Below are 26,741 nucleotides of genomic sequence, written 5' to 3' on the forward strand. Positions count from 1 at the left end.
AGTTTCACACGGTCAAATCATGTGTGTGTGCGCGCGCACACACACACATATACACACACTGAGAGAAGGGGAGAGAAAGAGCGGCTGCAGATTTAGACTCTTTGTTATTACACACTCTCTGTCACTGATCTCCATAGACCTGATTTCACACGAGGGCTGAAATGTCGCCGATTGCCGTCATCTGACAGGAGCATATCGTCTTGCATCGATCGCCGTATGATCATGAAGTGTGTGTTGTATGTTTATGTGGATGCGGTGGTGTAAGATCGTGTGCGGTGAATGGTGCGTCTGCCATCTGGACTCACTCCGCTAGCTCGCTAGCATCAGGCTAGCTGAAAATTATCAAAACATAAGTGACTGAGGAGGAATAAAATCCCGTTTCCATGGACAACACGTCCATCATTACCCAGGTAGCAAATCCAAAGGAGGAAGAGATCCTTTCTTGTCAAGAAAAAGGTAAGGCGATAGGCGCCCGCTTATGTGACTGGATGTTGGATGTTTTTGTTTTGACAGCGGAATCACTGCGGCTTTGCTGTTGATGCTCTTAAGATTTGATGAATCCATAAGATTATAAAGACTAATTATTATTTTTTAAAATTGTAATAATTATTATTTTTTTTAATAGTTTTATATTATTGACGTTTTTTTATTGGAAATCAAAACTAAAATACAGAATATGATTTTTGTTAAAAAAATTTTCCTTCTGACTGAGAATCTCAAAACAAGTGTTTCCAGTCAGCTGCCTTCTGTTCGTGGTTTTAAGCAACAATGTATTTAACATGGATGCACTGTACTCGCTCACAGTTATTTCCCTAAGCATCAATCTTAATGCTTGTGCTGGAGCCAGAGCCTCAATAAGCGGATCAAATTATTTAATGCCACTGAGCCTGAAATCAAAACACTGAACTTGCTTTGCCATTCAGATCCCAGTTTTTGTACCAATTTCAAATGATAAACGTGCGTTATTGTTCCGCTCAGAAATGTTGATGGTTTTCTTTCTTGAAAGCAGTAACTGTGAATGAAAGAATCAGTTTAACTGCTACTAAACATATGATGTAATTTCAGTGTAAGCGGTGGATTGCTGCTGTCTGTAGTTTAGGATTGGGTTAACAGTGAAGCAGAAATGTCTTGGTTAATTTTCCCTTTGGATTTTGCAGTGCTTCTAAATAAGATTCATTTTACTCAATGAGTTTGCCCAGCAAATCAATATCTCCTCCATCTTGGCACTTTCCCCAAGTGCTCTTGACACATTTTGAGTTGTTTTGGTCACCATCTGAAGCCTAATGCGGTTAAACCCCTTGTTTTTCGTGGGATTAAAACAATATGGTATCAAATGCTTATTGAATTCCATAGCACTTCCATGGAGCGTCAGGAAACAAACTCCTACTTATGCAGTTATCAGTGGCTTTTTATAATTGCTTCTTCATTTAAGTAGTTCTCAAGAGAGTGTTTAAACCCATGGAAGTCTTGTGCCTGCTTAAGTCAACACAACACGCACTAATGTGAGATGAAGTTATGAGATTAAGCCCAAATGAATTAATGCGAGTAAATAAATCACGTAAATTATTTTCATGTGGCTTTCGGCTGAGGATAACAACACAACATAAACATTTTACAGTCACTTAGAGCACAAACAGATGGTAGTCCACATGTTGGAGGGCTTACTTGACGAGAGAGGAGCAGAAGGACGAGGTCTGGTTTTGGGACGTAAAGCGCCCTCTCACCGCTCCCCTGCCGGGAAGTTGGATCAGTTGACTGAGGATACCTCCACTATGAGAGGATCACATGACAAAGGAATCCCTCATGTCTTGATATCAGTATCAGTTTAACATACTTTTTGATTTAGGATGAGACAGGATGCCAGCTAAGCTCGAATTCTGCCCATTAGATTCAGAGATGTTTCTCGCTGCAAAAATGTTGGCCTCTTATGCTCGGCTCCAGAGAATAAGTTCAGCGCTCTGTCTGTCAGCCAGGCGTATTTTGTTTTTGCCATGAAGTGGTAAAGCAGTGGTCCTAAATAAATAATCATTTCAGCACGGGCACGGCCATGTTTCGCACACTCGCAAATCAAGCCATAGCTGCCAGCCTGCCACCTCTTATGGGAGTGAATGGACCCCTATAGCAACATTGTTTACATCACAGTAATTCTTTGAACAGATTTAATGTGATTGATGATTGGAAATAATGTCCTTTAAAGAAATATTCCAGGTTCAGTACTAGTAAAACTTAATCAACACAAAATAATTTTCTTCAAAAAAGTAGAAATCTGGGTTGCAGTGAGACACACTGAAAGTGAATGGTTGAAATGGAAGCAATGACAGATTCTTTCTTCCCTATCGATGCATCTGAGAGTGGAATTGAAAAATTCGCCACCAAAGATAAGTCTATCGTTTTACGAGAAGATTGAGTTGACGTTTTAATTGAAAGATTTCCATGGAGGAATCGTTCACAATAAGATCAATAACATGCATTTTGTAAATAGATATGGTGAATTTTCATGACATTCTCACTGTTTATATAGTATAGCCATGATGTGTAAAATTCAAATGAATAGAAATTGATTATTATGACCGCCGCTAGCGTAGCTAGCGAAAGCGGTCATATAGGGATTGTCAAAGTTTTTTTTTTTGTCAATCTACTGAATTTTCCGTCAACGATACCAGGGACACCGAAACACCGGGGAACATGAAATTTGGTGGGCATGTAGCCCCACTAGACTTTTACGGAAAAATTTTGTTTGGTCCCCGGGGGGCACCCCCCCCCCCCCGCGCTGGGCCCCCCCAAACCCAAAAAATGCAGTTTTTCCTAAATAACTACTGGAACCGTGGAACCGAGGATGAAGAAATTTTTATGGTATGTTGGTCTTAAGGGCCCACATCAACCTAGCCCATAATCACTCATTTGTGATTTGCGCCCCTCCCATAAAAAATGAAAATGCAATATTATTCTGCTTTAATCGCCCCTATCTTCAGTGGAGATGTTCAGAACTGCACCATATTTCATGTGTATGATTAACTTGACATCCTCTGGGGGTATGCTAAGTTTCGTAGAATTTCATCCATGGGGGGGGTATAAAATAAATTCATTTATGTGCACATTTAGTGACTGTACACTCATCGGCCTGTAGATGGTGCTGTTGAGCGAAGGGTTGCTGGTTTAGGATGATACTGTCACACACACACATGCAGGAATACAAACAAACGCAAGCATGCACACACACTGACATCCACACGCACACGCACAGACACACACCCATACACACACATACAAATCCACATGCACAGACACATGCGCACACACAAACACACACACACACAGACAGACATGCACATACTACTACTTTTTTTAGGTATATACATAAACACGCAATACAGCCAAATTGCTCCACGTCATTTATTTTTGTGGAAAGCCAGTGCAGGCCTGAGGTCATATTTTGTACCGCCATGCGGTACATCTAGTTTAAAACAACTTTACAGTTCAAATAATACAGAAGTTTTAACAGAATGATTATTGTAAGTGCCCTGTGCTTCACATTTCTGTTTTTAAAACCTCCAATCGCATCTACTTCCATGTTGTGTTGTTATTCCTTTAACCTGAAATTAAGTTTTTAGATGACGTGTCCACTGAGGGCGGCACCCACTGGCATTTCATATAATAAATGTATTTACTTTGCTTGATGCAGCTTGAACACCCCTTATGATTTTGCATGGCCAGGAATTCCCATCTCTGCTTTTGATATTCAGAGCTTTCTTTGAGCTTGCATTTAAAGAATCTCATTGAAAAGATGCCACTGTCTCTCATCTACAGCTAAAAAAAAAAGGATAATGAAGCATAGCTTTCGAGGTTTGTCATGCAGAAACACAACCTTCCCTTTCCAAAACGAAGCTTTGCACACACCGGTCCCCTCGTACGGTGAAAAACTCTCCTGACCCAGTGGCCTTGGATGTCGGCCACGCTTGCTGAATATTTCAAACCAGATGGGGCTATTTTCAGAAACCTATCGGTTTCATTGTAAGCAAAGAAGCATCTGACAAATGCTTGTCGTGTTTTGAGTGCGGCGCTGGTGTTTGTGCTTATAGATTGCACCTTTATGCATAATGTATTGAGTTTAATGAAGTTGACATTGGAATCTTATTGCTGAGGGTTTCGGGACAAACACCGTCACAGGTGATAAAGCGAATCCAATTGTAGATGCACGTGATGGATGAGGTACAGACTTTTAGGGCTTGTTAAAAGCTTTTTACCCTTTAGTCTCTAAGAGAAATAGTCAGTCAAGGTTAGGTCTCCTTCCACTTTATTTGGGAATATGCTCTCATTTTGCATTCTTGTTGCAATCTTAGCATACCGAATGCGGTCGGGTGTACAGTCTGGAGGCCTTTTTTGGTCTCTGAGTGAGTGTGCTGCAAATTACAAATATGTGCTCATAATTCCAGTTGATTAGAGTACACATTATGTTTGTTTGCGAGGCATGAGGCCTTGTTTTGTCAGTCCACAAAAACTCATAGCATAAGCGCTAGGGAATTGGCCAGGCCAGCTAATGTCAGGAAGCACATGATGACATCATACAATCAGCATGAAACACTATTATCCAACCAACTGTATAAACAACCCCTGTATCATCCATCTGTGGTTGACATGCAGTCTGTTTGGCTTGCTTCGTGCAAATTATGGATTATATTAGCTTTATGCAGGCATGGATTGTGATGAGGGAAAGTAGTTTATTTAGATTTTTTCTTATATGGATGCACTGATATTAAAATTATACTATATTGTGCATATAAATAAAAACTAAAAATGACTTGAATGCTAGAAATGCTACTAGAGAATTTAGGCATCGGAACATTATAATACATAATAGCCTGTGAAAAAGGAATATTCATTTTGTGATTTGCTAAAGATTACATTTAACAGTATTACATTATTATTGCTTTTAAGATCAACTATAACTGAGTGTAGTTAACTGAAAGGTAATTTAAGTGTAAAAATTAAGGGGAAATGAGCATGCACAACAATTAAATATTCAATATCAAACAATACAAATAAATTAAACAAAACTCTAATATCGGCCAAAAACTATTGTGCATCCCTCTTCATATAGTATATAATTCTCTTATGTTCACTTAGGCTGCATTTATTTGATCAAAAATACAGTAAAAGCAGTAATATTGTGAAATACTGTATAACAGTTCAAAATAACTGTTTTCTATTTCAATATTTTTTTTAAATGTAATTAATTTAATCCTGTGATTTTCAGCATCATAACACAGTCTTCAGTGTCACATGATCCTTCAGAAATCATTCTAATATGCTGATTTGGTGCTCAAGAAAGATTTCTTATTTTTATCAATGTTGAAAACAGTTATGCTGATTAATATTTTTGCGGAAACTGTGATACATTTTCTTTCAGGATTCTTAAATAAATATAACATTCAAAAGAACCAACGCTATCTCACGACCAATTCGTACGAATTCGTACGAGTGATAAAAAGGTGGCTAATTCGTACGAATTCGTACGACCTCACTCGTACGAATTTGTACGATTTGTCTAAACCCACGTGATGGGTAGGTTTAGGGGCGGGGTCAGGGGTCAGCGATTTAGCAAAAATTGTACTAATTCGTACGAGTGAGGTCGTATGAATTCGTACGAATTAGCCACCTCGTAGAATTCGTACGAACTGCCGTGAGATCAGGCTGAAAGAACAGTGTTTATTTGTAACGTAAAAGTCTTTACTCTTTACTTACTTCCTTTCTGAATGAAAAAAATCTTGCTGACCACAAAATTTTGAACAGTAGTTTATGTATGTCTTCAGATTGAATTATTGTATATTATAGTTTTATTTAATAATGTATTTTATATACTGTCCCAGAAATTGTACATCTTAAATTCCTCTTCTTTAAAGCCACAGCCATACACATTCATACGGACGTCTATGATTAATTTAGACGGGGGACATATTTGACAGTGAGATGCCCACATTATTATTGAGGAGACATTATAAAGATGCCTCTGGCTTCCCCCATCATGCTTTGCTCTCTATAAATAGCATATTGGAACATGACGTGCTAATAGAGTTCAAAAGGAAGAGTTTCCCTGGCTATCCCGAGGCTACAGATACATTCCCACATGGGATGGGATTGAATTTAATCGAATTCACTGTACTGCTCCATGCTTTGGTGTTGCATTGCTGCTGAACTGACCAGCTTTGCTCTAATAAGTCTTAACTTTGTCAGGAATCATTGGATGAGCCGTTTACCCTTAATCAGATTAGCAAGTGTCTGAGCGAAGATGTTTATCCCCACACCGCTCACATCGTCAGCCAATTAGAAGCTGCCTGGCTCCTCCTACAGAATCATATTTCAACATGGGAGAGCACCAACGTTGTGGTCCTTATGCAAAAATGGATTTGTCGCCTTGCTCAATAGCAAAAGGATGTTTGACCTCCTAATTCTCAGTTTAAACATTAGTTCCTGCAGAAATACCAAAACGTTGTGTTCTATAGTTTTTAATAAGCATGATCATCGTGCTAATGGCCATTGATAAGCCAGTCATCTACTACTGGCTGAACTTCATGTTTAAACCTGCTGGACTGACTAAAACTCTTCCATTTCCACCTTAAGTTGGCATGACGTATCTTGATCTTCAAGCAGAATTTTTTAACAATGTACTGTAAATCCACAAATCTGATGAAGTTTGCATCACTGATTTTTTCTGTGCGCAACTGTGAAGCTCTTTTGAAACAATCTGAAAAGTGTAAATCGATAGATATAGATCTTGGAGGCTTGGAGAAGGTGATGCATCTGTTGACATTCAGAAGCTTGAGGCGCTTTTGAGAAACGGTCCGCACTAAATCAGACCCACCATCAGAAGCCTAAGAGGTATTTATTCTCTTCCTAAGACACTCTTCCTCTCTTTAATTGTCATCTCTGAAGACGCCGTCTGTGGATTTGTGGCTTCTGGAAGGCTGATGGAGGTGTTGAAAGGAAGCTGAGGAGATTGTTGGCGGTCAGAGTAGCCAGAAGTCATCAGGGTCAGATAGTGTGGGTGGGCTTCGCTTCCGCTTGTGTAATGATACTCACTGGCACCCTCCTGAGTTCTTCATTTGATGGCGCTGGGTGTGTGTTAATGTGTTAGTATATGTTATCTTAGTGTGAATGTGTGAAATACTATGGTTCTCTCAGTCTTAGGTTTTCTGTATTTAGCTCCTCTGTAGACTCTAAGAGTAGCAGTATAAATTTGTGCTTCAGCGTATGTTTGTGCTTGTTGTGTTATTTATGCAGCAGATCTCTTGAGCTTTGTTTGAGCTTTGCTTCTGGTTTGTTTTGGACCGAATGCTAATCATCATTCCAGCTGCAATAGTACAAGGCATTCGGTACCAGAAATACTGTATTTTCATAAATATGTATTTTCAACAAAATTATATTTTTTATATAATTTTTTTTTTTTTTTTAATGTAATTTTCATAACAAGTGGGAAAAAATACAAATCACTTATTTATACATACACATTTATTAGATGTTTCAAATAGCAATAATTTGCAGTAACTCAAAAAAATTTTTTTAAGGAATATCACCATTTTTGTTCTATGTTTTAATATTAAATGTAAACCTCTGTTGTGCAGCACTTTGTTTGCCAATTTTTATTATTATTATATTTTGAAAGAATTTTAAATGGTTTGTTTTTATGCCTTCATTTTATTAACACTGTTTTGATAATACATTTTTATTAAATAATTAATCCAGAAAAAAAAAAAAGAATAAATCCGGAAAAGAAATTTGAAAGAATAAAACATTTTATAAAGCATTATTATTTATTAAATTGTTCATGATCTATGAATTCAACTGATTAGACATGCCTTTTGCTTATTCATTTAATTAAACCTTTAAACACTGAATACAGAAAAAATCTATACAAAAAACAATGAATTTGGGAAAAAAGGAAACACATTTTTTGTTAAACTTTTGATAAATTGTTGCAAGTTTCATGATTTCATTGAATTAGACATGCTTTTTGATGACTAAAATTTCATGTAACCATTAAAATGGAGCCCAGAACAATTAAAACGAAAAAAACGAAAGACGAAAAAATTTATTAATAAACTGTGACAAAACACAACAAATAAATGTTACTTTGTATTTATTTTTTGTTTATTTATATCTTATATACATTATGTGTATCTTTTTCGTATCTCTTTACGAATATATCTTTTATTTTACTATCTGTGCACTGTTGCACGTGCAAACATACTTAGCAATAAAGCTCTTTCCTATTCTGATTCTGAAAATGGATTTCATAGGGCCTTACAGTTTTCTTTTATGTCCACATATTGACTTATCCAAGTCCATTTTAACAGTATGACTTTCCATTATATGTTAATGTTAATCATCATAACTGCATGATTCAGATATTGTACCCTGTTTTCACAGTGGCAGAAACAGCCGTTTCCTCCAGTGGAGAGAGTCTCAATTTTAGACCTACCGACCTTGGCTCTGTGGGCAGTCAGCGGTCCCCTGGGATCAGAGTGGTTCTCTCTGTGAATGTGTTTTAAACTGGGTATAATTACGGTGGCCCAGTAGTTTACAACACAACGAAATTTAAAAAGGAACGAAATGAATCCACAACACAACAGAAATGAGCCACAACACAACGGAAAATGTACAACACAATATAGAGTCGGCAATCTTAATATATCAGTACCACGATTAGTTTTAACAGTATTATCGACATAAAATATTACTTGAAAATCACATGAATTATAGCTGCGTATTTATACTCGAGAATGCTTTGACGCGCTACCACAGCTCATGATCCCTAAGGGAACGTCCGGCAATTTGTTAAAACGTATTATTTATTAGCTCTAATGCATGTAGGTGATTTTGAATTAACACATGTCGATATACAATGGTTAGCTACATACTGTTAAAACTAATTGTGGTGTTGATATATTTTTTAGACTGCTGACTCTATAGAACAGTGGCATGGAAAACTAGCTTTATCGCGCTCCGAGAGCCCTCTAGTGGTCAGAAGCATTTCCGTTGTGTTGCGGCTTTATTTCGTTGTGTTGTTCATTTTCCGTTGTGTTGTGGCTCATTTCCGTTGTGTTGTGCACTTCTGGGTCACCGTATATAAAAGGCTCAAGTTCACTCTATTAGCTGAGGGGTAATAGTGGCTACAGGAGATTGAGGCAACATTGAGGCAGGCTGGGACATGACCAAAACATGCTCTGATGATGTTGACACCATTTCAAGCACTGATGCCTTTTGAATCAGATCACTTTAAACAGGCAGATCTGTGGTGAAAGGTTAAAGTACTCACAGCCTCCTACACTCCAATCTACAGTTTTTTATAGATGCTTGCCAAGGCAAGCGTCAATATTATTATAGCTCATACTTCTAAAGTTAGAGCTTTGATCTTTGGTGTGTGTGCCTTCCCACACCTTTGTGCTATAGACATGAATGATACCTCAAATCATTTGGATTGTTGAAGAGAGGTGTGCTATTATTTTTATAACCTATCTGTCTTATTTTGAATGGACAAAAATGGACAAATGAAATGGACTTACAGAAGAGACCTGAGCCATTTCTAGAGACCAGAATATCATAGAGACTTAAAAAAAGTCTCATAGCAACATGCTTAAAAACACCCAGAATACCTTTTGCATAGCAACACCCTGGCAACCATCCACAACACCCTAATAGTGGCAGCAGGTTTTGAATAGTCAAGCCCACTCACATTTTGTTCTTTTGATTTTGGCCAATAAGCAACCACCCAGAACATCATAGCAAGTTAGCAACCACATAGAAACATGCTAAAACTCTCTGAATACCATAGCAACTGCATAGCATCACCGTGGCAACAATCCAAAACACACTAGCAAAGTGGTGGAAGGTTTTGAATGGTCAAGCCCACTCACATTTACTACCTTTGATTTTGGCCAATAAGCAACCTCCCAAAAAAATCCTGGCAACCACAAAGCAACATTGAATTGCCATAGTGTGATTGTTTGAATTCCTTTCTATGTAAAGCACTTTTAATTGCCCATAGTGTATGAAATGTGCTATATAAATAAATTTGCCTTGCCTTGCCAACATGCTAAAAGGCAGTCAGAATATCTTAGCAGCTGCATAGCAACACTTCGGCAACAATCCAAAACACACTAGCAAAGTGGCGTAATGTTTTGTATGGTCAAGCCCACTCACATTTTCTTATTTTGATCTGGACCAGTAAGCAACCACCCAGAACATCCTAGCAACCACAAAGCAGCATTCTAAAAGACAGTCAGAATATCTTAGCTACTGCATAGCAACACCCTGGCAACCATCATCAATAAATTAGCAACTTGGGAACGATTTTATACGGTCACTCAATCCCACTTACATTTTCTTATTTTGATCTGGACCAGTAAGCAACCACCTACAACATCCTAGCAATGGTTTAAAACCACTCAGAATGCCTTAGCAGCTGCATAGCAACCATCCATAACACACTAGCAACGTGGCATCAGGTTTTATATGGTTCATGCAATTAACGTTTTCTTCAGAAAATCTCCAATTCAAATTCAGATCGCCTGCTCATAAATGCCAGCATATGCACTACCCACTAGGCCACGTCTCCCACTAATTTTCCTGAATTATCATGCTCAATTTTATTTTTGATGGAAAATTCCCATTTTCTCTGTGAAAGGACACATCAGAATATAACAGATTATTTAAAGTCTAGTGCACGTGTGTGTGTGTGTCTAGGTCTGTAAAACGATGCCATTCTGTATGAAATCTGAGAGTCTCCGTTGAGTCTTCAAAGTGAAGGGTGAACTACATTTAACGGTGAGCTTATCTCCTGAGAGTGTATAAAGTGGAACAGTGGTGCTGTAGGGAAATGTTTGTGTGTGGAAACGACATGATTACCTGCTTTCAGCAGCAGTAACCTGCAAATGACCATCGACATTCTCTGAGTTGAATAACGGGGACGCCCTACCAAATTTAGATACGATATTCTGTATTCCAGTCATGGGGAATTCAACCGTCAATCCAAGCACTTTTATTTGCATAAAAATCAACTTACAGGCACACGTCTCTTTGTAAGACTGTCTTTGTCACCAGCGTGCCCTTTTCGCATCAGTCCCGAGAGATGCCTGGATCAGATGCTAATGTCAGAATCAGAAAGACAGAGACAGAGCACGAAACATATTGTGTGCAGTAGTCCTACATCTGCTATCTTCAGTCTTTTTTCTCCCTCCCACCTCATCTGCTCTGCCTCTGCTTTTTCCAAAACAACGTGGGACGTGTTGTGTAACAGGGCTGAATAGTCACATCTCTCTTATTATTTTCAGCGACTAATTCCACCGCGTCTGTCACATCCTTGATTTCTTCAGCTGCAGTAACGTGGCCGCAGGGTCCGGAAGGGTCTCGTCAACAACGCGATACATCACAAACTCACATGAGAGATGAGTTCTTCATACCACCCCAACACTGTCACTACCAAGCAGTTTGGGGAAAAGATCAGATCATTCACTTTATTGTTTGTAGTGGGTTCAAGCAGTACATTCTCATATTCCCACCATATATGTCAGATAAAATCACCAAAAAATATTATACACAAATAATATTAAATAAAAAATAAAACTTGCATCTTTTTAATATTGAAATTAGTTCATTTTAATTAAATGCGGCTCCAAAGTTCAAGTTCAGGGAAAAAGGAGGCAGGAACTGGCAAACAGTAAACATAACTTTAATGACAAAACAAACATAAACAACAAAACGAAAGCCCCTCACATACCCCTTTTCCACCAAGGCAGTGCTGGTGCCGGTTCGGAGCCGGTGCCTACTCGCGAACCAGTTCTTTGTGTTTCGACAGCCAAAGAACCGGTTCTCGACCAGGAAAATTGGTTCCAAAGCGGCACCAACTCTTTGCTGCACTAGAACCGTTCTTTTACCACGTCATGCTTACGTCGGGGTCTGGGGGCGGGGTTATTGTCGAACTTCTTCTCGAACGTAACCTCCGTCTATAGTAATCCAGACGAGCAGCACAAATGTGTTCTAAACGTCGTCTTCTGACCCCAATATAGGATCGCAAAGCCAGGAGAAACATTTGCAGAAAGACGATGTAGTCCGCCATTGTAACTGTTATGCTTGAATTTGGCGCAAGCGTTTCTAGGAAAGCTAAGACGTAGCCTATGGCAACGTACACAGTGACGTAACGACGTCGTTCGCTGGGCTCTCTAGTCAGTGGAAAAACAAACAGGTTCTGAGAAGGTTCGGAAGTTGAGCCAACTTTGAACCAGCACCAGTCTCCGAACCAGTTCTTTTTTGGTGGAAAAGGGGTAACAGAAGACAAAAGCACCAACATGAATGTCCCAGGCCTGGTCCTTCCCTTTGCACTGTCGTCACTCCTCCGTGTGACTCGAGACCGGTGTGGCGCCATACCACCATCGCCCTTCGCAGGTCGGGGGGCATCCACGAAACTCCGCTCTACTCCCCGTCATGGCGGCTGCAGCACCTGAGGGTAAGGACAGATGAGGCGAGAGAAAGACGGAAGGAGGAGTAGGGATAGAGGGGAGAGAGGAAAAGATAGAAACATAATTCTGGGCCCGGTTCCCAGAACATACTGCCGGTCCTCAACCAGCTGAGAGGCCGTCACTCGCGGTGCCATGCGATGGTACTGGACGCTCCTCTGTGTACGGCTTCCTACTCCTCCGTCCCCTGGTGGACGACGACGGCTCTTTCGGCTACGGTTGCCCGTCAGAAAGCCCCCCGTTCCCTCGCTCTGCCTGCTCCTCTCCATCATGGCGGACATCATGCCATTCCCACAGCTCTCAGCCCCATTAAAACGATTTTTTTTTGTATGTTTTAAGGCTGTCATATTGGATAAAAGACTCCTTAGCCTTCTCAGACTTCAAACACTAGAATTCCTCTTTTTCCTTGTCTCGCTCAATGCATTGTAAAATGAATATAGTTTCCTGACAGATCATTCTTCTTTTTGTCCGTTTGCTTGTTAAAACTTTGTGTAAGGCAGTGGAACGAAACATTGAATTGTAGTTCTGCTGTACCAAGTCTTACCTCATACATTTGTATTTTAAGGCACACCTGGTCAAGCCAGGATAAGGAACTCCCTGCCTCAAGGTGATGTCTTTGAGTCGGTTCATCATGGTACAATCCTCTTTGCCCTCACAAAGCCATCAAACATAAGTGCTAGTTATCTCCAAAGCAAAACAAGTACTTTGATACGGATCATTGGTAATGCCCACAAGAGGCTTCAAACAAGTGCTTACTTGACATCACAGTAAGAGGCGGCAATTGTTTCCTTGTCAAAAACAACTAACCGATACTGTACAGTAGTGTATCATGCACTGCTGTTCTTGCTGCTAAGTAAAATAAAATATTTTTTTCAATTTTAGCTGAGTTTAGAATTGAATGTGATGAGATAAGAACACTGGATTATACAAAGTAATAGACACAATAACTTTCTAAATAAAAATGTATAAGTTCTTTGTTGATTGCACACAAAACAACCAGCCTGACCAATGTAGTAAGTTCTTTTAATCGTTCAGTCAAAAGGCTTACAAAGTCCAGTTTCATTCCATTCCAATACCAGTTTAATTATATGGATTAGGAGATGCAGACATGAAAAACATCCTTGTAGACATTACAGGAATAGGTTATTTTGGGGAATTTTGGTCTTCGTCATTCGGCTGTCTCGCCTCTGTGATGTCCTCCGGTTTACATCATCCTAACTGACTCGAGACTTGACAATGTGATCAGCACAGCGAATATGCAAACATTTAAAAACCCATGATGTAAGACATGGATCTTCACTTCTCATCTGGCTGATTAGGGAAGAAATCAGCCTGAGGGAATCGTTTGAGTAAGATAATACAGTGTAGAGGATGTATATACAGTAAATCTCTTTCTCATTTTTCCTCGTTCGGATCAGCTTTTAGAACAAGACCGCAAACAGATTTGTGAACTTGTTTTTTATTAGCCTTGTTACCTTTGTTTGCTCACAGTGGACTGAGCTTCTTAATTATTAAAGCAACGGCCGAGCAAACGTTTGATGCTTTAACCGGCCCTTGCTTCTCTCTGTTTCTGTATTCCTCTCTTATTTAACCTTTCCCCCATTTCCTTTACACCACTCTCCCCTCACAATCACACTGACTACAGCCAGTTCTGACCCCTGTAATGAAGCTGGGGGTCTGTGTTCTTTGCAGATGGGCAGTTTTCCACGCTTTGGGTCAGAGGGTTATTATCTCTTCCTGTCAGGAATGTCAGGAATTTCCTCTGCTTTCCTCTTTCGACTGTGAAAGCAAAGAGGCCGTGCCCACCCATGTGACCGCTCTGCATCGGATTACCTCACTCGCAGACTGTGGGAATGGTCCGCACACGATGAAAACAAAGCTTCAGCCAGAGTTCCATTCGCTAAGCTGGAAACTGCAGTATGAATTTGTCTTTGCGACTCTTGATTTGCATGTCAATCAGCTATTCCCTGTGCAATTCTGTTTTTGTGCATTTGTTATTTACCAGAAAGATAGCTGTCAATCAAACATCAGCATTTAAGGACCGTCAGGGTTTTTATCTCATCCTGTCTCCTGCGGTAGCTAGGTTTGGGTATCGTTTGAATTTGAACAATTCTGATTCTTATTGATTCCAAGTTTTGATTCCAATATAAGACATTTACATATCAAACATATTTATTCTGTCTTTTTGCTAAATATTCTGTTGCAGCTGAATACCATGAACAAAAATTCGCAGCATGAACAGCCAACTAATAAATTAGACTAACTTATATAAGTTTTACACATTAAAGACAAGAAAACAGTCAGCAATACAATAAGAACAAATCTGCAAATTAGTATAGCACAAATAAATATAACTTTGAAATCAAATGTAAATTTTATAAACAATATATAGATTAATCCTTATTAAAGTTACAAGTTATTCAGTAAAGATCAGTGAGTGATTTTCTTTCTCTTTTGTTCTTTGATTAACCGTAATGAAACAGATGGCAGGAGATTTTAATAGGCTGCTGTAATTTTAAGTCCTAATGCACTGATCCAATATACTGTTACACATGCGTTTTCTTTCTCAACTGTTTACGTTCACTTAAGACATAATAGACTGTGTTTATGAGGATATTTTGTCATAATTTTGTTTCTCTCTGTTCAAGCGCAAGAAGACCCGAATTGAGTTATTTCACGTCTTCTTTGGCTTGAATGGTTTAAAACCAGATTAAAATCCACACACTAGAATCGATAAGTGGAATCGACATTTTTATTTTATAACAAGTACCGATTCCAGAACTGGATTCCCAACCCTATTGGTAGCTCTACTACACTCGCATCGCTCAACCAATCAAAATGAACACAACAGCTTGCATTAATCTTTTTGAGTTATGACAACTCAACCAACAAAGTACACAGAGTAAGAGGAACTTAATTTTAGCATAAACACATTTTTAATAAAAAATTTGATTAAATATCCAAATGACTATACTAATAATTATTATTATCATATTTTGATTATGATTATTATTACTAAATTAAAATATTAAACAAAACAATACATTATTAATATTTAATACAAATATAAAGACCTAGTATTTAACAATAATATTAATACAAATATAAACATCTAGTATTTAACAATAATAATAATAATAGTTTTATTTTACAGTACAACAGTAAAATAACAGTTCTAATATTTATGGCTGTCTTAATTTCTTAATTTTCAAATTCATACGTTTAACCATCAAGCTCCTAATGCTTCTCTTGTTGACAACAGTCGAATTATAAAAAACTTTTCATTACACATTTATGAAGATGGTTGGCACATGTTGCGTTCCCAAATGCATGTTATGAACTCAAACTGCAAATCATAACAATCAATAATTAAAGGTCATTCACATAAAAGAATTCAGCCTGTTGATGGAAAATGTTCTTCTAAAATAATAAATAAAAAGCAAAATTGCCACATGAGAATAGAATATGTCCTTTCATTTTAAAAGAATAGTCATGTAAAACACTATATTTTTATTAGATACTATCGTTTTTATCAATATGTTGAATTAATTTTATGTTTCCAGTTTCGTTCTACTTTTAAAGTTTTTTTTTATTTGACATTTTTATTAGGTTTTTTTTTATTTTTTTTTTATGTCTGTAGGTTTTATTAATTTTAATCTCAGTTTTAGCTATTTTAGAACATTAAGTTAAACTAAATGAAAATAATAAATGTACCTTTGGCAACTAGCTGAAGTAAAATAAGTGTAAAAAATATATATATTCAGTTAGGTCATTTTATTAGTGATTAATTTAGTTATTTTTTCAGTTTTGGTTATAGGTTTAGTTATCTATAATAACACTGGTAGAAAGAGACAATTAATAGGCTACACAAAATAAATACATTCAATAATGAAATAAACATTTATTTTATTTTATTCCTATGCAACCAGGCCACTCTGAGATGCTGAGAACAAGAGCTGATTGTGCACAGCTATACACTCTGAGACATTTAATCAAATTGCAGCCTTTGCGATTTGCGATTTTAATCACGCTAAGCCATGTCGCGATTTCGGTATTTCGATTAATCGTGCAGACCTAATCTCTACTTTGTTAGACAAATGATTGCATTTTAGTGAAGTGAGGTTGAATTTGAATAGAATACGCTGCAGCAGGGACAGCACCGCCATGCAAACTGACTCCAGCCACATTCCTGTGGTCAACCAGAGAATATGTTTTTAGATGGGTATGTTTGTACGAGTGCGTGTGGAGAAAACCCTGTTTGTGTTGGACGGATGCTTGTTCAGAGGGCTGGTAAAGGGTACAGGCTTCACTGCGCTGGCCCACCTCCCTCCATCTCTCCTTCCCACCTGCATATTATTAGACTGCCGTGCAGGGCAGACGATCAAGGCGGGAAAATAGTCTCAAAATGGAGGCCCGGGAGGGAGGGATCGCACAAGAACGGTGTTTTGGGAATGTGAGCACAGAGGTCGGACTGCACCATTTGTTCTATGACAGACTGTGTATCTTCAGTAGACTTAGTTACTCGTTATAATAAGCTTGAGAACTTTAAGAGTGTAGTTATGTTTTTAAATAAAGTATTAAATCACCCTAGCATTTCTGTGTGGAAGGTTGTTCGGCTCGTTTGCGTCTCGTTATGCCTCAGAGCTTGTCAACTGACAGGTAATTATAGTTAGATAGAAAATCAGAGGGTCTGGTGCCTCTGCCTCTGTCTTTGGTGACGCCCACACCATCTCTCAAATTAGTGTTGCACAAGTACATTACGAACTGTTTACATAGTGACTCCTCGTGTTACTGTTCTTTTATTTTTCTCAAAAATACCGAATAAAATCTGTTTAATAAAAAAAAAAAAAGTAATATTTTTTTGGGGGGATGGTGCAAACCTTGTGTGACTGTTCCTTTATATAAAGAGGACAGCAATAATTTCAAATGTGTCGCCTGTTCGGTCTCAACAATATCTCATATTTTGCTGAGACTTGTCAAAATAGTCTATAATCAGTGATTCTGATCTCACGGAAAAATCTGAAAAGAATACATTTTTATAACACTAATTTTAAGTTTATATTCTCTTACTGTGTGAGAACACAAATGAGGCAGTTGTGGAAATATATTTTTTATTTATGTACTTTTTTTATTATCTTTTGCACATGTTTTCGACATTGCACTCATGTGGCATTTAGTTTCATTTATTTATTAATTTTTTTAATAGTATTTTATAATGTTAGTTAATGCTTCTTCCACCGAAACAAACTTTTGTTTTACATGACCATTTTCCATCAGCAGGGTTTTCTATAAGACCTCTATGTATGGCCTGTTATGGATGTTATGATTTGTCTTGGTAAAATAAGCAGCATCCCCAAATATGCTGAATATTGTACACGTGGGCTCTCATACAATAAAGGACATTTGCTTTGTGACCGTATATAAAAAAAGGTTTAAATAAATAAATAAAGTATATTCTAAACTATATTCCATAATACCTCCCTTTTAAATCACACAGACTTCACATGTTGTGCAGTCACCTTATATAAAATATAAGCAGAAGTGGCCTGCTGTTCTCATACAGGTGGTTAATAATGGCTCCAGCTAAAGCTTGTGGTTTGGGGATCATCATAAAGACTAATGTACTTGGGCTGGACTGAGTTCTTTGCTGTATATCGGGCCACAGGAAGCGGATTTCCTCATTGTCTGATGCTCTCTGTGACCTTATGTGTTTTCCAATAGCAGTAATCAGACAGATGCTGTTAGCTATTACCCTAATGCTTCTTCCATTATGAGATTGAGACCCGCTTGGCTCACGGGTTTTATTTTTATTTAACCTTTATGTAAGGAGGTTTGACACGCTGAAATTTAAAAGCATTTGGACAAGACATACTGTTCCTGGCCAAGACCAGAATTGGCACAAAAAGTTTGAGAGTTTTTAAATGCAAATTGAATAAGTTATCCTTAAATGAACAAATAATAGGCTGAACTACAAGTCTTCCTGCAAAAACCTGTACTGCTCTGTACTAGTTTCTGATTTAATGAAAGTGTATAATTGGTTGATTGTTACCACTTTAAGATGCAGTAACAACAGACGCTTGGAGAGCACTTGGCCCTCACGACTGACCTGGATAACGTGAAACCCAATCTGTACCGTGCCAGTTTAACACGCAGCAGGTCACAAGACATCTAGACCGACATCTCAATCATCAGTGATTGAGCATATTGTTACTCAATTTAAAAGGAAACATATAAAATACACATTTTCCAAATGCTATTTTTCTCACCTCTTCTGGTTTGCCATACTTCTGCTGCTGCCAAGAGCGACCTGTTCTTCCAATAACAATACCTGGTCTGCCCTGCAGGCCTCATTAGATAACCTAGAGAGCAAGTTTTTGTTATCCAGTCTTTTTCTCTGTTTATTACCCAGCAAGTCAACTGAAGTGCAACCAAGTGGTGTGACTTTGGAAATATTACGTATTTTTTTGTTTCTTAGTGCCGTTTTTGTAGTTCCAATTGCTGGACAAAATATCATGCAAATATGTGCGCATACCCAGAATGTTCTTATGAGATGGGCAAACGAGTTACTTCAAAAGGAAAGCTTTTGTTTTTTTTGCTTTTGGTTTTGTTTTTACTTTTTGTTTTGTTTATTGCTTTTTTGCTTTTGTTTTTGCTTTTGTTTTTGTTTTTTTGTTTTTTTGTTTATTGCTTTTTTGCTTTTGTTTTTGCTTTTGTTTTTGCTTTTTGTTTTGTTTTGTTTATTGCTTTTTGGTTTGTTTATTGCTTTTTGGTTTTGTTTTTGCTTTTTTTATTGCTTTTTGTTTTGTTTTATTTTGAAAGGTTCTGCATTTATTTTGATTATTCTATTATTTTATTTTATTTGCTTTTTTTTGCTTTTTTTTGTATTTTATATATTTTATTTTATTTTGACCCTTAACATCATACATATGTTTGCATAGCAACTATAAAGCGTTCACCTGATGTAACAGACTCGATTTCTTTTTCTAAAAGGATTTTAGACCCACTGCCATCAGCTTAACCATGTCTTCCTCACACAATCAGCTTTTACAATGTCTGATTTGTGGGAGCTTTTAATGCTGGTTGTGTAAGTGTACTTGAGATATATTGCTGTTCAGGATGACGAGCAGTTGTATTCATGGAATGCAATCGCAGAACAGCAGGCGTGCAAGCGCAGGGGGCAAAGGTGACAGAGTCGTCCATGGAGACGCGTTCTGTGTACCATAATACACAAAAGGAGCTGTTTGCACACTTGTTCGGTCATGTGTGCTTTACACAGTAACCAATAAGCAAACTCCAACAGACCGTTGTTTTTTCACTCGTTACGACCTCCTTCGTGAATGTGCGCTGTATGCGAGGCCGGCGGGTTTTAAGTTACAGGGCAGGGAAGGTAAAGCCCCAGATGTTTTGAACAGTTTGTACATTGGAGTGACCAACGCGTGGTGGTGTGTGTGTGTTTTTCTCTGTCACAGTCTCCCAGTCCAACAGCAGTTTAAAGAAACACAGGAACAGAAGTATCTTTAGTCCCTTCTTCTGCTGTTTCCGGGACTATAATGCAGAACCACCAGCCACCAACAACAAGACCTGCTCCCTCCCTCCACCTGCCGAGGAGAACAGCAGCCCTGCAAAGGTGAGGCCTCATGTATTTCTCTAACGGCGTGAAAATCTTCGGCACTGGATGCATGAAATTGGACAGTTTAGTTTATGCGTTTGAATTGCTAATGTTGTGTCAGCTCAGAATAACGTCTGTTTGTTAGCAAACTTTGCTCATTTTCTCTCGGTTTAGCTGAGTTTTTTTTTTTCGTTCTTTTTTTTCTTGTTTGTGAGCTGCGCCCGAATGCAGGCTCTGTGCACGCTGTTCCCGTGTCCATACCGCAAAGTTTTCCAGCTGTTCCGAACTCTGTGAACTCGCTGTGATGTTTACCATCCAGTTCTAGAAATGATGGGCCTGCTTCCTCGCACACACATTCTTCAGTTTCCACACACACGCACACACACATACACTCTCTCTCTCTCTTTCTCTCTCTCTCACACACACACAAACAAACACACACACACATTCCTGAACTGGTTATTTAATTCCAATAAAATGTGTGTCTTTTGTGTGTCTACTTGCTGCCCAGTTTGTTCCTTCCCCTCTTTTTCTTTCTTTTTCTTTCTCTTCTTCTGCCATTCGCTATAGCCTACTCTTAAGGGGGAATACACTAAGAATGCATTGCGCATGCAGAAAATGTTGTTTATTTGCACATGTTGTTTTCAGTTTTATAAAGACATTTTTCAAAGCAGGTCACCACGAAGAGAAAGTAAAAAGCACAAATGAGATCTCTTTAATATCTCAGTTGTTTCTCCTATTGGGAACGGAATCAAATTGAGATTGACTTTTGCCAAAAGATAAAGACTAGCCAAATTTATTATAACATTGATTTTAAATTTGAATTGGTGAAATAAAAATACAAACAAATTTCTATTTTAATTTTAGATGAAAAATCGGAGACATAATCGATACTTGAACTCCAATAAATCTTAAATAAAGCTTAAGACTGGGATGGTGCAAATATATAATGTACTGACACTTGATCCCTGTGTGGCTGTTCTTTTACAATAAAGGGGCCATTCTATTTTAATTTATTTATTTTGTCATTTTATTTTATTTTATTTTGTACTAGCACACCCCTAATGAAGACTCCAGTCCACCAGTAGGCTAATAAAAGCTGTTTTATTTTATTTTACATGGAGCAGACCACCTCATGGGGGCCGCCATATTGAGATCACATGACCAGCTGATCGCCATTTTATCGGACACTTTTGTTCACATAAGACTTTTTGTTCACCAAGAAGACTGGCGCAATATTACCAAAAAAACTACAAAGTACACTTTCAAATACTTGTGGCGTAGAGTTATTTCAGCCCATTTAGTGTCTTGTGCCGATTGTTAAGTGTATTTACCCCTCACTCTCTTTCTTGTTCTTTTTCTTTCTATCTTTTGCACACATCCAAACACACACACACACACACATCCAAACGCTGGGCAGTGTACCGTGTGAAATGACCTCACTGTCCATGGTGAAACTTTAAGCCTCGGCTCTCCACAAACACTCATGTGTGCTGCCAAAGCAGGTACAGGCAGCTATAAATGGATCTGAATCAGATCGCGTTACTGCGAATGTTTGCTTGTAAATGACTCGCGATCTGCTGAGAAATGTCCTGCCATTTTGGATGTGCATGCACTCTAAGCTGCTCTGTTTTAGACCCACAGACACTTTAAATGAAACCCATGTGTTTCCCAGCCCTCACAGAGAGAATCCTGACAAGATTACACTGTGAACAAGGATGTGATTTTTGTTAGCATGTCTGTGTGTGTTTTAGTCATGTAATAACAATGTACAACTGTTCGTAATCTCTGTTGCATTGTTTGCTTTTACAGTGTTGTGTTTGTTGTGCTTTTTTTGTTGCTTTTTTTGATTATTCTCTTTCTCCCATTTAGTTTTTTCCCTCTGTCTTTCTATTTATTTTTTATTTATTTTTTTCTCTGTCTGGTTTTATTTTTCAGTGTGATCAGGTTCAGGTCATCCCAATTCCCAGTGTATGTATTATCTTTTTTTTGGTGCATGCTTATGCATATATTTTCTCTTTTGAGAGAAACCTGCCTGACTTTGTTTTTCTGGAGTGCGTTTCGCACCTTTACTTGATTACATAAAGAAATAAAAAGCAGTATCTTGGAAAACAGCCACATATTGTTCATAAATGACAGAGGGATTTCAAACTTGTGCTGTCAATTGATTCAACATTTTAATTGAATTAATTACATGAAGATTATTCAAAGACATTACTATTGTGACTAATGCATTGAACAAATATTCCATATTTTGTTTGGTTTATGTATTTTAATATCATTTAACATTAGCCTATCACTGGCCTGCAGTCTACGGCAATACATTTTGCAATGACCTGCAGTGCAAACCTTTCCTGCATCTACTTTTATTCAGTACAGAAAACATTCACGCACAGCTTATATCTCATATCTATCGGCACATAACTATGCCTTTGCTGCTGACAAAACCAAAGCAGCAAGTGTGGGGAAAAATATGAACCATTAATATCAAAACATCATAGCCTAACATATCACATCAAATCCCCCAAACTGCCCTTTATATTTTCTAATTGTATTTCACTCAAAATACAGAATTTGAGTACTACAAATTTGCCAATTTAGGTAAATCCTGGTGCATTTCACATATTTTATGTATTATTAATGTGTATTGTCCCTGAAACAAACAAATAAATAAATAAATAGTTTACCTAAAAGGGAAAATTCTGTCATCATTTACTTATGTCATTCCAAACCTGGTCTTTCTGATGAAAATTTTCAAAAAAAAAATTTTGTCCATACAATGAAAGTCAGTCGAATACTAAACAATGTGATTGGCTTACATTACTGTATATAGACTCCCCCCCCCCCCCCCAATTCAAAATATCTAGTCATACTTTTTGGGAAGGACATGAGGGCGAGTAAATGATGACAGAGTTTTCCTTTTGTCCAAATGCCATTTCATGTTGTTCTTTACCCGTTTGTACTGTCATAATATTGTTGATAGCAATTAGCTGTACTCGAGGACAACAGCAGTCTCAGAAAGTCAAATCCATCCCACACTGCACCTGCTAGAGGACGAGCGTGCAGAGAGGTTTGCTGATCTGAGCCAGGCTTTCATGATGGGCCAGAGATAGGGGAGACCCAAATCCTGACACACACTTCACCTACCTCTGCCTGCTCAGCAAAAACCCAGCATCCACGCTGAGAACATGCTGGCAGGAGGTTTAATTCTCACAGTAATTGTAATCAAACCATGGGTGTTTTCTAAGATCAGAGCTGGGAATGTCTCACTGCCTGTTTCCAGATCCTGTCGCTCTGACTGGCTAACAATAATGAGTTTCATATTTTCAACTGCATGATGTCAAACATCTTCTCAATAATGCATTTTGAAAGTGTCTGGATGGGGCAAAGGTTAAGTTTGGAATTTAGAGAACCACAAACCGGCTGTCATTGTTCTCTCAAAGCAAGCAAATTATCATAATGCAAGCAAGTAATGAATTGTAAAGCATTTGAAAGCCATTAAATGAATGCTAGGATTGATTGACACAGCATGAGGCTACAATTATGGTTAAAGCATTAACCATAGAGTTACTGTAATGATGTAATTGTATGTACTCATGGGACATGCGTAAATTTCACCGTGTGTGTGGTCTTGTTTGTGTATTCATATGAATGTTCCCTCAGTGATAGCAAAACCCGAAAAACCTATATTGTAAATTTTATTTATTAGTATTGGTCGATTTTGTATATTTAATTGTTTTAATTTCCCCCATTTTTACATTAATTTACCTTTTCCGTCATCTAACGCTCACTTAAAGTTAATCTTTAAACAAGAATGATTCATAGCACTGCTAAATATTATCCTTGGAAAATCAATTTTTCAAACTGTAATGTTGCAATGCCTCAATACACATGAAGCGTTTAACGGTTGATTAACTTGATTTTAGTTTTTAGTGTTTTGTTTTTTAATCAATTTAGATAAAATAGTATAGAATTTTTATATCAGGCATTTATCGGTTATTGGTCATAACATAAAAATAATTCTTGGGGAATTCAATCTGTGAATTACTTATAGTTGTCGAATTTGAGACAGGAAAAAAATGCTTGCTTTCCCTTTAAGAACAGTAGAAGTCAATGGGACCATGATATTAACTGCGTAGGATATGTTTATTCCATAATTGACACGTCACAATTATATACTTAAAGTACATACTGGAGTAATTATAAATTATATGAATAATTAATTCAACTTTAATATGATTCGATTTGCTGATAGTGAAAGGTCATGGAGGACCATGACCTCTGAAATGCTCATGTAAAGAATATTAGATATATTGAATGTGAATGTACATATACACTCACCTAAAGGTTATTAGGAACACCTGTTCAATTTCTCATTAATGCAATTATCTAATCAACCAATCACATGGCAGTTGCTTCAATGCATTTAAGGGTGTGGTCCTGGTCAAGACAATCTCCTGAACTCCAAACTGAATGTCAGAATGGGAAAGAAAGGTGATTTAAGCAATTTTGAGCGTGGCATGGTTGTTGGTGCCAGACGGGCCGTTCTGAGTATTTCACAATCTGCTCAGTTACTGGGATTTTCAAGCACAACCATTTCTAGGGTTTACAAAGAATGGTGTGAAAAGGGAAAAACATCCAGTATGCGGCAGTCCTGTGGGCGAAAATGCCTTGTTGATGCTAGAGGTCAGAGGAGAATGGGCCGACTGATTCAAGCTGATAGAAGAGCAACTTTGACTGAAATAACCACTCATTACAACCGAGGTATGCAGCAAAGCATTTGTGAAGCCACAACACGCACAACCTTGAGGCGGATGGGCTACAACAGCAGAAGACCCCACCGGGTACCACTCATCTCCACTACAAATAGGAAAAAGAGGCTACAATTTGCACGAGCTCACCAAAATTGGACAGTTGAAGACTGGAAAAATGTTGCCTGGTCTGATGAGTCTCGATTTCTGTTGAGACATTCAGATGGTAGAGTCAGAATTTGGCGTAAACAGAATGAGAACATGGATCCATCATGCCTTGTTACCACTGTGCAGGCTGGTGGTTGTGGTGTAATGGTGTGGGGGATGCTTTCTTGGCACACTTTAGGCCCCTTAGTGCCAATTGGGCATCGTTTAAATGCCACGGCCTACCTGAGCATTGTTTCTGACCATGTCCATCCCTTTATGACCACCATGTACCCATCCTCTGATGGCTACTTCCAGCAGGATAATGCACCATGTCACAAAGCTCGAATCATTTCAAATTGGTTTCTTGAACATGACAATGAGTTCACTGTACTAAAATGGCCCCCACAGTCACCAGATCTCAACCCAATAGAGCATCTTTGGGATGTGGTGGAACGGGAGCTTCGTGCCCTGGATGTGCATCCCACAAATCTCCATCAACTGCAAGATGCTATCCTATCAATATGGGCCAACATTTCTAAAGAATGCTTTCAGCACCTTGTTGAATCAATGCCACGTAGAATTAAGGCAGTTCTGAAGGCGAAAGGGGGTCAAACACAGTATTAGTATGGTGTTCCTAACAATCCTTTAGGTGAGTGTATTATGCATGCATGTGCTGTATATGACTTGGCTTGCATCTTTGGATATGTGTGTGAGTGTGTTTTGCCTCTCAAGTCCATCTGCCTCCATCAGGTCAGGCTTAGTAAAGGACATCTCTTTCCAGTTACTGGCAGACCATCTACAGAGGCAGCTTGTGCTTAAGCAACATGAGTTGGCAGTGAAGCCAAACCAGTCACTTTAACACAGAGCTGTAATCATTGTTTCAAGGTTATCCAAAAGCACCAGTTCCCAGTACATCATTTGGGATTCGTTATTGGACCACAACAGAGGAATCTCCAATGCATGTTGTGTCCCATTGGAGGAGAGACCGTAGCTTTTGATTATAACTCAGAATGTCTGGCTGATATGATAAGCATGCATCTTTATCCTCTGTTTGCTCTCCTCTCCTGCTTGTATTCATCTGTGCCGTATTTCCTCCAGCCTCCAGCCAAATACCTCTTGCCTGAGGTCAGCATTAATGATTACGGCAAGAACTGTGTGGTCATTGACCTGGACGAGACCCTTGTGCACAGCTCTTTCAAGGTACTTGTGCATACACACACACACACATACATAAACACACATGTATGTTGTTATGATATTTCATATAGCAGTGAATACATGGCATATTTATATGACTGATAGCTAATCAGTTTTACTTTGGAAACCATTGCCGCCCTCTATATTGGCTGACTTTTGAAAAATTTAAGATGACTTTGGCTGTGTTCCAAAACCTAGTTAGCTGCCTACATAGGGAGCCTTTTAAGGCATTTTCAATAAAAGGAGCCATCTTATTCTGCCTCTTAAGATAACTTGTTTTGGCTAAATTTAGTGCCGTAACTATTTTTTTGGTGAAGGAAATCACAGAATGCATAATCCCAGCTGACAGGAAACGTTAACAGAACTTTTGCTAATGTTCCGTTTTAAAAGTTATGAGCGAACTTTCTTCCAGTAACTTTCATTGAACATTCTTTCAGAGTTATCTAGACTATAATAATGTTCTCAAAATGTTAGCACAAAACATTTATACATCATTCATAGAAGGTTTTTCTGAAACCGTTTTTTTTG

At 38.2% G+C, this 26,741-nt stretch overlaps 1 protein-coding gene across 4 annotated transcripts in view; it reads left to right on the forward strand.

The window, feature by feature from the left end:
- ctdspla (CTD (carboxy-terminal domain, RNA polymerase II, polypeptide A) small phosphatase-like a) overlaps nucleotides 1-26,741 on the forward strand; it is a 36,924-nt gene continuing 10,183 nt past the window's right edge. For 2 of the 4 annotated variants that reach the window (XM_084398965.1, XM_084398963.1), the window contains exons 1-4: nucleotides 37-456; nucleotides 19,979-20,136; nucleotides 22,057-22,089; nucleotides 26,115-26,216. In XM_084398965.1, the coding sequence (XP_084255091.1) occupies nucleotides 20,060-20,136; nucleotides 22,057-22,089; nucleotides 26,115-26,216 (212 nt within the window). In that variant the 5' untranslated portion in view covers nucleotides 37-456; nucleotides 19,979-20,059. Of the gene's footprint in view, nucleotides 457-19,978; nucleotides 20,137-22,056; nucleotides 22,090-26,114; nucleotides 26,217-26,741 lie in introns of all 4 variants that reach the window. The other 2 variants (XM_084398964.1, XM_084398966.1) reach the window with 2 other exon arrangements.

Source organism: Rutilus rutilus, assembly GCF_951802725.1.
Source record: "Rutilus rutilus genome assembly, chromosome: 24".
NCBI lineage: Eukaryota > Metazoa > Chordata > Actinopteri > Cypriniformes > Leuciscidae > Rutilus > Rutilus rutilus.